General features: G+C 38.7%; 1 protein-coding gene across 4 annotated transcripts in view; it reads left to right on the top strand.

The window, feature by feature from the left end:
* The window catches only part of LOC120395301 (RAB3A interacting protein), a 49194-nt gene that overhangs the window by 24299 nt on the left and 12068 nt on the right, over positions 1-12827 (top strand). For all 4 annotated transcript variants that reach the window (XM_039519602.1, XM_039519603.1, XM_039519604.1 and 1 more), the window contains 4 exons: positions 3088-3165; positions 3575-3778; positions 7469-7597; positions 11776-11888. In XM_039519602.1, the coding sequence (XP_039375536.1) occupies positions 3088-3165; positions 3575-3778; positions 7469-7597; positions 11776-11888 (524 nt within the window). The remainder of the gene's footprint in view (positions 1-3087; positions 3166-3574; positions 3779-7468; positions 7598-11775; positions 11889-12827) is intronic.

The raw sequence follows: 12827 nt of genomic DNA, 5'->3' as shown, positions 1-12827 counted from the left end.
TCTGTCAAAGCCAGATTATCTGAGTAGAAGATTGCATAAAAAAGAAGTAAATTTGGGACCACAATGGGGGGGACAGAAAAATGAATGTTCCTGGTGGAAGTGCAGTATAACTCTTCATTCTTCCAGCTTTTAGATTTGCGGTCAGGTGCATTTCTCCCCAAAACTTTGAAATAAACCTATTAAATATACACAGTTTTTGTTTATGTGCATTTGTATAGCCAGTCACTATAGAATCTGGTTGCACAATCAGAAGCATAGATATCAAAGGGGATCGATCTCTAAAGTTAAGATAAGAACAGTGGTGTCATCATAAAGAGAATGAATTTGTGCTGTCTCAGGAAACCATTCTAAAGATATATTTATACTTAAGGCAGCATCCAGAGGACTAGTATCATTTTTAAAAAATTGAGTTCAGAGGCATATAATTGCAAAAGAATGAATAGAAGACTAGAAAGAGTAAGAAGTGTGTGTGATGGTAAACGAGAAAGGAGAGGGGAAAAAGATAAATTGGGTAAGTATTTCACAAAAATAAATATACCTCTGAAGCATTAAATTGATGCCATGTCACAGCATCATGAAAAAGTATATTATTTAATCTGTATTTGTGCAAAACATGAAAGGTAGGGCATTTAGTAACTATTCTGTAACGTGTTTAAGCTTTTAACACTCCCAGATGTTAACATACCACTGAAGTTTTACTTCTGTGATTACTTCACTAGGGCCCTGGGCCCTAATCCTGCATTGGGATCCACAAGCCTGGACCTTTGTGTCTATGTAGAATCTCATTGGCTTCCTGGGTCATTGAATGGGCACAGGGGCTTGTACTAGTGTAACCTATGTAGAGGAGAGGTAAGTCAATCTACTTGCCAATTCTGTGCTAAGGCGTTCCTTTCTTTGACTTAAAGTATTTATACAGACCATGAATTCCTATCACTGCAAGAGACTATAGCTGGATTTTCTATAGGAACCATCTAAATACTAAAAGCGGAAATTATAAGAAGATTCACTTTTCTCATCTTGGGAATCCAATACCAGTCTTTACCATCAGCCAGTTATGTGCACGCACACAATTCATATTTTTAAATTCCTTTTTATGAATAACACCCCAAAGATAAACGGTTACAGCACAGTGTTAAAATGCATCCTAGCTAGATGAATATCACTAACTAGAGATTTTGTTGTTTTCCTTGAAATGAAGAATATAACACAGGACCTAAACCTGAAGCTACATACATATATTAATTCATACAAAATAAATGGGGTTCTGGCAATCGGAGATCTTCTGCCTTCAGATAGACTCACCCTGAGTATTATATTGACAAGTAGGTAAAATTAACCAAGTAGGTTAAAAGTTTAGTTATCCTATATAACCATTTCAGCATCCACGCTATTGCGCACATAATCTTCAAATAAGAAAGAAAAGAAAACTTGATAATTACCGCAGCTGTTAGGCTCACACACTGTCTTTGGTTCAATGATTTCCTGAAGACATTTGGCCTCCAGTCTACAATTCCTTCTTAATGGTGTTTCCCAGTCTAAATCTTATTGACTTCTGTAAAATTACAGGAAATGGCACTGAGATTCAACCCAGAGATTCAGTCTGGGTTACCCTGACAGCTCTATCTTCTCCCTGCAGGGCTGGGTGGGATCTGACTGATGCTCCAAATGGCTGCCAGTTTTGTAACTCTGACAGAACTCACTACTGATTGGCTTGCCACCTTGTCTGGAAATGTTTCCATATCAACTCAGAGCGAGTAGAAACAGCAGCTGTAATTACAGCAATGAGTGTGTTTGGCTGAACACCATGATGTAGAAAAATAAATGGGGGTTACCTTAGCGTATCCCAGTGCAGGATCCAGGATTTATTTTGTATAGTTGGGTGTGTGTTTTACATCCCAAATATTTAAATTGTAGTAATATGACAAAATTTGGTTTGTGAGATGCATCCCTGCTTGGAAACAGCATGGTCAATGTTAAACGTACCTGTACAGATTGTATAAATGTGTGTTCTTATTCCTGCATGTATCTGTTGTGATTTAAGGTAATTATATAAACTCATAATCTGGAGCTCTCTTGTAAGCCAAGAGGAGCTAAGTCATTCTTGCTTTAATGATGTATTATTTTTTTCTTTTATTTATATAGCATCCAAAAATGTGCTAGGCACTCTACAGATATAAGCTAGGTCCATGTCCCAAATAATTTATAGTCTAAATCCTTTGTGTTGATTTTCCTTGGCACCAGCCAGTCACAGCAGTTTACCCATGTGCAATAAATTGCTGAATCAAGGCTTAAATAGAGGTATCATACAGACAAAACGATGGAAGGAATAGAGGAGAAGGATGTGGTTTTTTTTTTTTGTAAATCTTAAGTCCTTAGCTCTCTTCTATTTCCCTTTTATTAGCAGAATCTTGCTTCCTTATCTGGATTGTTTTTAACATGTTTGTATTTAAATTTTTAAAATGTTATTTATTAATCGCTAGCCTAATATATTTTTGTTTGGTTTTTGCATTCCCTATTTTCCTGTTTGTTTTATTTTTACTGTTAAGTATTAGACTTCATATATTCATTCAATGAGCCTTCTTCATGCGCAAATTAAGATTATTGAGGTTGGTTCTGCTGGCAACAGGAGAGCAGAAGCAGGCTCCTTTGAGTATGAAAGTGTGCCCGTTTTGCTTCTCTTATTGCTGGTTGTCTCCTTCTCAAGAGAGGAGGGGGTCTTCAGTTGGCAGCCACCAGAGCTTGATTGGAGTTTGGAGATCCTGCCAGGTATAGTGCTTAGGGGTTGTCTGCTAGGGATTTCAGTTGCCCAGTGTCTGTGATCAGGTGTCAATAATATAGGGGCCAGCTGATCCCCTTTGTTTTGCCATTACAGAAGTAATAGGTTTGTAGATATTTTGAGTTAATAACTATTTCAATTCCATGAGACATCACAAATCTTACTCTTTTTATATGTAATCTTCATGAAGAAATGGGGTATTATGTCATTTATTTTTAAATGACATAATACCCCATTATGTTTTTTCCTGGATTTTGTGGGGTGGCTATTTTATGTGAAACATGTACACTACAAAAACATTTGTTTTATAGGAAGCACACAAAATGGTGAGAGAAGCTAATGTCAAACAAGCTGCTGCAGAAAAACAATTAAAAGAAGCACAGGGAAAGGTGAGTTTGAAAAAAAACTTATTTTCTGTGCACTTTATTATAGTGTTTAAATCCAGAATTGTTCGTGGGTGAAAAATGTAAAGAGGATCCTCACTTGTGTAAACCTATGCTAATAATTACTGAATTGCTCTGTGCCATCTACATATACTATCTATAAATGCTGTAGGGCTTGGCATTAGATTTTTCCAGCACAATGTTGAATAGTTGGCAGTGGACACAGCAAAACAGCAGTGCTACTGCATATGGTGCTCTAAAGGTGTACATATTGCTGTTATTTATGCAAATCAAGACAATTGCATTCAGTATCCATATTTGAAAAGTATCTAACAGTATTACCAATTAACATTTATATCATGCCATAATGTGTGCCTAGGCTGCAAGTACTTAATTGTATTTTCTCATTTTCAAGATTGATGTCCTTCAGGCTGAAGTAGCAGCTTTGAAAACATTAGTACTGTCCACTTCACCAACATCACCAACTAAGGAGCTTCAGTCTAGTGGAAAAGCTCCATTTAAAAAAGGACATGCAAGAAACAAAAGTACAAGTAGTGCTATGGGTGGCAGTCATCAAGACCTCACTGCAGTGCAGCCAATTGTGAAAGACTGCAAAGAGGTAACAGTTCAGAGATTGTGTTCTTTTTGGCTAGTGGGATGTTCATTAATGTTTACTGAATTAAAAGCAATTTTATTTTCATTCCCTATAAAATTGTGTTTGGTTATGCTTGTGTTTGTAAAATCTTCGTGTAGCACTGATGTTAACTTCTGTTTCATCTTGGAGTTCCATATCAATAGCTGGTGAATTTCTGAATCTTCCTGTTTCCCTTTAAATGCTTTGTTTGGGGAGAGGATTCTAAATATTTCAAATATTTAGAAAGATAGTTACCTCTAGTATTTTCTGCAAGAGTTTTTAGACTGTCAGCTTTTTTGTTATACATTTGAAAATGTATGGGGCTTGGTTAATTTCAGGCCTTTCTGCACTATTGGGCATAGAACTGGGAACAGTCAGACTAACACATGGTAAAGTCAAACTATAACTCTGAAATCTAGTTAATCTAAAAAAAAGGTGAAAGTAGTTTCCTATACCTGCTTCTTAGTCTACTTGCCAATTTTAATTGTTTTGCAATTACTATAAAAATGTTTTCTTTCCCTTGTTGCTGTGCAAGGGAAACAAACACAAAGGAAACTGACTGTATAGAGGAAATCAGGAAACTAATTATATACAAAATGCTGTTATTGCACCAGTATATTTTTTTAACGGGCTGTAATATCATTCTCTAATCTTTCATATATTAGTAATCTTAGGTGCTGTTTGTAAAAATGGAAAAATATTCAAAGAGAAGTGTAATTTAAATTGATTGGATCCCTTTTAAAATTTTGTTCCATTATAATTCACTGCTGACCTGATGAGGGAAAGAGTGGGGATAGAAGAGAGATACACATTCAGCACCTAGAAAGGAAATGAATAAGGCACTAAAAGTACAAAGCAGAAAGCCAAATAAAAAGAGCCAAGTCAGGAGCAATAATAAGGCGCGCTTTTCAAGTCAACGTGGTTTCTTTTAAATATTGGATGAGGAGGGAAACTGAGCAAAATACAAAAAATAAATGCAATGTAAATAATGACTGTTAGATTTTAAAATTTTGAGTAAACACACACAAATTATGCTTTTTTTAAGCCCCCCTCCGCACCCCCCCCCCCCCGTGTGACTCTTTAAGGTATTGATAAACCATTCATTTTCTCATGCCTGAGAATTTTTCTTTTGATTGAGGCTATGGGAAATGTTTCTTTAGGGAACAGAATACACTTACTGGGTTTCATTTGCACAATGAAATTGGTGGCTTAGCAACAAGGGTATTTACAACCTGGTTTAATTGAGATAGCGGACTTTGATTATATCTAGGTGAAAGTCTAGTGGAAAATAAATTGGCCTGCCTAAATTCTGTTGGCTTTTTTTTTTAAATGGATTACAGGAAATGGTAAAATGCTTAAAGATCAAGGAAAACTCAGACTCAAATGGATAGACTAGAATAGTGTACAAGAGGTTAATGTACATAAACTAGTCTTTTGAGTTTAGTCAATCAGGATTGTTCTAGTGTGAATTATTTTCCCTCTGCAATGCCTCATTTACATAGAATATTTTAAAATAAGGTTTAAATTGAGGTTTAATAATCATATTTGCTTTCCAACAAGCATACTATAAAATAAGCATCATTAAATTCTCAATTGGGTGTGTCTGCTTGTCTAACGTTACTTTCCTCTAGAATACCCACCGTATTCATAGTTTCTGAACTCTTGCTCACTCCATCTCACTAAAACAACAGCTTCTCCGCTTTCACAGTCCCTAATTGTGAGGTGTCCCAGAAAGTCCAGCATTGGGCTTCTCTTCTTTTTCTCTATTTCCAACTGTTCCTGTTTTCAGTCCCCTTCAAGTTTGTCAGTGAGGTTCTGTTTTCTTTTCTCAGTCCATAACTGTCATCTGCCATCCTCTAGATGGCCACATCTTCCCCATCTCTTATTTATTTAAATGGCTTTCGTCATTCGTCACCTCACAATCCTCGACCCTCTTCAGCTTTCATGCTGTTAACCTACCAATCCAGCTCTTTACCTCCTGCTTCACATACACGCTACCTGGATATAACGCCACCCGATATAACACAAATTTGGATATAACACGGTAAAGCAGTGTTCCGGGGGGGGGCAGGGCTGCGCACTTCGGTGGATCAAAGCAAGTTCAATATAACACAGTTTCTCCTATAACGCAGTAAGATTTTTTGGCTCCCAAGGACAGCGCTATATCGAGGTAGAGGTGTACCTCCTCATTTGACTTTTGACTGTGGATTAATTTACAGACAAAACCAAGACCATTCCCTTAATCTTCGTTTATATTATGACAGTAGTGTGCAAGGGCCCTATGGAGCTAGGCACTACACCAACCTATAGGAAGACATGGTTCTGGCCCCAAAGAGTTTACAATCTAATATGATGACACAAGTGTGTGTAACAAACAGTAGGAGGGAAAGGGGATGAGGGTAATGGTAATAAGGTCACAAAGTTAATTTGGCTAGCTAGTGACATCTTCATAACTTCAAATCTAATTTTTTTTTTCTTTTCAAATAGAAGTAAGTAGATAGACATCATCGGTCCTCATTGGAACTCTGTTTATCTATTTTAATTTCATTTTTCTGTAGGCATGTGTGGATCTTGAAGGGTTTGTGAGGAGATGGTGGTAGCCTTGTGAATCAGTTCAGGGAGGGTATTCTGTGTGTTAGGGAAGACTGGTTTGTAGGACAAAAGGACAAGTGGGTGATCCATCCTCAACATCCAATTTATTTGTTTCGCTTCTGCTTCTGTCTCCTTTAGTGCTGCTGCCTGTATATAAAATACCATTCCAATCCCACTTCATCAAGACACTATCTTTCTCATTCAGATCTCTCATAAGCATGTGCTCCATCAGTTCCATCAAGAAGTGAATTAATAATAAAAACTACACCAACTCCCACCCTTTCTCCAAAATCTGATCAAATATTTCCACCTCACGCTTTCCCCATGCACCTTGTCTCCTCTCCCCTCAAAATCAGCCACTAACATGATCTCATATGGTTTGGCTCCATGCTCCAGTAATGCTGTCTGGTACCTGTGAAATCATAGCATGAGATATGCCTAGCAAAGTGAGAGAATGGAGTTTTTGAACTTTGAAAGACCTCAAATGAAGAATAAGAGTGAGTTTAAAATGATAGGCTGAATTCTTCTCTTACATTAAAGTGTTTAGATATACAAAGGTATTTTTTATTTACTTTGCTTTTAAATATAACAACACATCACTTAGGGTTGGTCACCTTACAAAACTTTTCAAATTCAGAAAACAAGCAGTGGACAGACTGAAAGGATGTAACAGATGCACGGATGTAAAAGAATTAGTAACTTCTTCCAGTTTAACAGTTGTTCTTGTGTTGCCAAGGGTATCCTGACTTCAATGACTTGCCAGTTTCCTCTCTTGTCTCATTTTTTAATATTTCAGTGCCCTAATACTGCAATAAGTTCAAGGTACATGAAACAATACAACTTAAATTGCTTATTTTTGTATACTTAGGCAAAGTAGAGATTTAAAAAAAAAGTATGGTTAATGTGCAGCTGCTGGAGCTTTAGAATAATGTGTAATAATGGTATTGATTCGAATACTTTTTTATTGAAATGCAGGTATTATAAATTGTTCAGTTTGAGCACACTTGCTGTAATCCATAAAATTTGTCACTAGATTATAACTTTTTTTTGTTTAAAAAGTATCTTTCTGGGTTTGTTTGTTAGGCTGACTTATCTCTGTATAATGAATTCAGATCCTGGAAGGATGAGCCGAGTATGGACAGAACATGCCCTTTCTTAGATAAAATCTATCAGGAAGATATCTTCCCATGTTTAACCTTCTCAAAAAGTGAGGTAATGTATTTATTCTGTCTAAATGTTGATGCTGTCTTTATGTAATGTACGTAGGTACTTATGGAATAGTTGTTTCCACATGTTTTTACTCAGTACCTGAAGGCTGTAAAAATTATTTCTTCACATAGTTACATATTATTTAACTATTTGCCTCATTATAAAAAATTTGCACTAGTCAAAATTAAGGGCTGAAGCCTAACTTAGAGTGGTGAGATGTTGTACCATCACTGTGGTCACCAGCCTGTAGATTGTGATTGACTGGTCGATCCTGGAGCCTCTGACAGTCAGTCGCAATCTCCAGTCGCTAAAAGTTGGAACAGCGTAGTGGGGCTAAGGCAGGCTCCCTGTGGCGGCACGGCAGGGGATCTCCGCGCACTGCTCTTGTGTGCAGGCATCACCCTTGCAGCTCCCATTAGCTGGGAATGGGGAACTGTGGCCAATGGGAGCTGTGAGGTTGGTGCCTGCAGAGAGGGTCAGCGTGCAGAGCCATTCCTCTGCCCCAAGCACTGCAGGGATGTGCTGGCCGCTTCCAGGAGCCTGCCTTAGCACTGCTGCACTGCCACCCAAGGTAAGCCCCGCCCGGCGGGAGCCCACACCCCTGCCCCAGCCCTGAGCCCCCTCCCAGAACCTGCAGCCCAACCCCCAGTCCTGAGCCTCCTCCCGGAGCCAACACTCCAGACCCCCTCCTGCACCCCGAATCCCTGTCCCAGCCCTGAGGCCTCTCTCGGAGCTAGCACCCCATACCCCTTCCTGCATCCCAGCACTCTGCCCCAGCCTAGAGGCCCCCTCCTGCACCCCAACTCCCTCTCCAAAGCTCTCACACCCTCCTGCACCCCAAAATTCTCCCCCTACTCAGAGCCCTCTCCTGCACCCAAACTCTCTCCCAGAGCTTGCACCCCTCACCCCCTCCTGTGCCCTTGCCCCAGGCTCAGCTCAGAGCCCCCTCCCACATTCTGAACCTTTCAGCCCCAGCCCAGAGCCCGAACCCCCTCCCACATCCCAACCCCCTCCCCCAGCCCAGTGAAAGTGAGTGAGGGTGGGGGAAAGTGAGAAGCGGAGGGAGAGGGATGGAGTGAGCAGGGTGGGGCCTCGGGGAAGGGGCAGGGTAGATCCTGGGTTGCACTTAAATTCAAAAAGTGATCTTGTGTGTAAAAAGGTTGGAGACCACTGTTGTTCAGAGTCCCCCTTCCCTACCTCTGTCACTGTATCCAATACTAACTTGCAGTTCTCTTGCTATTCCAGACATGACTCTTTCAAGTAGAGACTCTCGATCCTAATGTCCCCAGGAGTTGGGGATTGTGTACTTCTCTTATCTTACCAGGAACCTTTTACTATCTCTTACTTCTGCCTTTATGTAGATTGCCAGAAAGGCCACAGCACCCTTTACTTAGCAGACACATGTCTCCTCCTCTCCCAGTCTATCAGAGCCGCAGATAAAGTCAGGCTTTGGAGCAGGTAACCAGGGCTGTGGTGCATTCTACTTTCTTTGAGGAGGGAACCTTAGACAGAAGGGCTAAGCTCAGAGAAAGGTGAAAGAGTTGGGAACATAATTGATTTTGGATTAAAACAGTTGTCTGAATTTCACCTTCATTGATTTTTTTTTTTCTGCACTTTGAATTTTCATTTGTTGCTGTAAATATTTTCCTAGCCTGTCGCTTTGATCATGTCATCCCTCCACTGGCATCCTCTTCTGTATCATATCAAACCTAAGCTACTTGTCAGTACTTTCAAGGCCCTTCATGGCCTATCCCCACCCTATCATTCACTACCAAGCTGTTGATACTTACCTCTGACTGGCCCATGATGCCAGCCACCATAGCTCACTTGTTAAATTTTCAAACAAGCACTTTTGTGCTTTCTCCAATCCTGCCCCATATGCTTGGGTTGTGCTCCCCGTAAACGTGTGTAAAGCCATTTTACAGTTCTTGTTCAAATCATTCCTTAAAACGCTCCACTGTGGTGATACCTATACTTGAAAATCATAGAATCATAGAATCATAGATCAGAAGGGACCAATATGATCATCTAGTCTGACCTCCTGCAAGATGCAGGCAGCCATCTCCCACTCCATCTCTCACTCCATTGCCCAGCCCCCCTGCCCCCCGGAGGAAGGAAAAAAAACCAGCCCACAGCCAATCTACCCTAAGGGGGAAAAATTTCTTCCCCACCCAAATATGGCGGTCAAGCTGAACATGCGCATGCAGACTCTCCTCCCATACCTCCTGAAAAAAGGTTAAGAATAACATATCATTGACCCATTGTACTATTTACCAGTGTGGCACTTAATTAAATGGCTAGGCTGCTGTTGTGTTGCCACAGCCTACCATGCTGACCAATATTGTCTTGTTTCCTTGTACTCTCCTGTTGGTTGGTCTGTATTCGTCTGTTATCTCCTGTCTTATGCCTAGTTTGTAAGCTCTTTGGCAAGGGACTGTCTTTTTTTGTGCTGTTTGTACTGCAGTGGGGGCCTAGTCCATGGCTTGAGCTCCTGGGCACAATGATAATTTAAATAAGTAGAGAAGTTATCTTTTTTATCATACAAACCATTTTTATTTTTCATCCACCAGATAATCTGTGTAGAACTGATAGCATGCTCCTCCCTTCTGTCAAACTGGGCTTTGCGGATCATGGCCAGTTATATTTTCTTAGTGCCTTTTCTCCGGTTTCTACCTATTTAACTTATTCCATCTAGAAGCCCCTAATACAGTTTTATTACAAATATTGTTAGTCGATTCACTGGACAGAGGAGACTGTACAAGGATAAAATATGCAATCCCTCCTGTCCCAAGCCTTTCCTATCAATTTTATAGAAAGATGGAGATACAAATAGTTCCAAACTAGTGTGGTGAGATCCAGAGTTTAAAAAAAAAAAAAAAAAAGGGTAATAATTATCATGTTTCAAGTAGCAGAGGTATTTCTGTTTTGGAAATCTGTATGTTGTACAGTGAAGACACGAAAGGGACATTAATTTTGATTCCTATCCTCCTGAAGAGTGTTTGATCTAAAATCAGATAGACAAAAGGGATGGAAAGCTGTTGTAGCCGGTAAGCAGCCAGTTGTGTATTTGCTGTCATGGGGAAATTTAAGGCTGGTTCTGTACATAAATTATACTGTACATGGAGTGACCCACTTTTATTTTCCTTTAAGTATAACCAGAATAACTTAATGTATAAACTAAATGGTAACTAGATTAAGTTGTGATGTCTGCTTATTTGATTAATTGAAAATTGCACATACTTGAATAGTTCGTGTTGTATAAATTCTTGCCTGTATAAATATGCTGTGAACGTGAACTATTTTATTTCTTTCTTGGGGGAGGGGCAAACAAGGAATATTCTATTTAAACTAATTTAATACTGTATTCTGTGCATTAATTTGTAAAATATCCAAAGCAGAATAACACAATATACATGGTAGGAAAGAACATTGATACAGAGTAGTTTTAATAATACAATTAGGAGTTTAGTGGAAACCATTTGAAGAAAAATCCTTTAATGGACTATATTAGCCAAATAGAACTGTTGAGTGTATTTAAACAATCGTGGGCTGAGATTGAGTCACATCCAGTTTAGTTAGCATATCTCCAAAATGTAAAAGCACTTTTTAAAACAATGAATCAGGAAAATGAGTTAGGGAAAGAGGTATTTTAATTTCTGCTTTATTATGTTTCCAGAGGAAAATATAACCAAGCTTACTTTGGCAACATTGATTTTTAGGTATTCTATACATTAATCAGTTTTATTCCTTCCTGGTAATCTTTTAAATAATAATTGGCTTTAAAAAAATGTAGAGTCAATGTCCAGATACTTGGACTGAAACACTCCTTGCTTAAAAGCATGTTTGATTTCAGCTGAAGAAGAAGAATTTCACTATTAGTCAATGCTTGAAAAGAAAACAAACTAGACCTTCTGTTTTTGTTCTAAATGCAGTTACCTCACAGCTTGGAGTTCAGGGTTATTTGGAAAGGAGCCTAGGAGTTAGGACCTTTTGGTTTTATTTACATTGACATACAGGGCAAATTCTTAACCCATCTGTCATTCAGTTTACCTATCTGCGTAGGTGAATTTGCAAGTTTAGACTTTGCTTTGATTAAATTATATTTATATACATCTAAACCTCATATTACTTGGATATTGCCAAAACTACTTCTAATTAGTTTCTTTGCTATCCTTTTGTAGTTGGCTTCAGCTGTTCTGGAGGCTGTTGAAAACAACACCCTGAGCATTGAACCAGTTGGCCTGCAGCCTGTTCGATTTGTGAAAGCTTCTGCAGTTGAATGTGGGGGACCAAAGTATGTTAAACCAAATACTTTAGTCATATGAGAGGCACAATATTTTTCATCTAGGATTTGAATGGTTGTTGTGTTTGATGGAACTGTTGTAACTGTTACATGAGCCCTAGTAAATTGGATTATCTTAACCTTTTGTTTATGGCCTCTGCATCTGGAATATTAGAATGCTATGCTGAACTTTGTTAGGGGAAAATAAATGAGGACAGGGACCATCTCTTTGTTCTGTTTGTACAACACCTAACGTAACGGTGTCCTGGTCCATTATTAAGTTTCCTAGGTATTATGGTGATGGTAATAATAATCACACATGTAAAACACAAGCAGAATAACACTGCAGGAAAAGCCTATAAGAGGAATTTAAGAATCTTTTGGTACTTCACTTAAGTAAGACACATAAGGAAGAGTAATATTTAATTCATTAAAATGATCCAGTGCTTGACTTGAGGCTTCAGTTTTCTCTGCTGCTCTTTTGTGTTCTAAAGCACCATCTACACTTAAACAAAAATAAACCCCCACAAGATCTCTTTCCTGAAGAGTGTTTGATCTAAAATCAGATAGGTAAATTACATGCAATAAGTTAAATTGCAAGTGCCTGTGAACCTGAACACCATGACTCCCCCCTGCAACTCCCTTTTGGGTTAGGAACCCCAATTTCAGAAACACTGGTCTCCCCCATGAAATCTGTGTAGTATAGGGTAAAAGCAGAGAAAAGACCAGTTTTCACAGTCTGATGCATTTTTCATAACCGTTAATTTGTTAGGATTCTATTTATTAGTTTTAAATGAATTGTAGTGAATACTCTTCTCTGTCATGTGACTTGATGTGTTTTATCACCATCACAGGCTATCTCCTATTTCCATCAATGGAATACATGTCACAGTGGTTTATCTTTGTTCTAAAGCATTGGTTTGAGATTCTAAATTATTTTTAGCATATTAA

This window comes from Mauremys reevesii, linkage group 1 (assembly GCF_016161935.1).
Source record: "Mauremys reevesii isolate NIE-2019 linkage group 1, ASM1616193v1, whole genome shotgun sequence".
NCBI lineage: Eukaryota > Metazoa > Chordata > Testudines > Geoemydidae > Mauremys > Mauremys reevesii.
The sequence above is the reverse complement of the archived record's forward strand: the minus strand, read 5'-3'. Positions and strand labels throughout refer to the sequence as shown.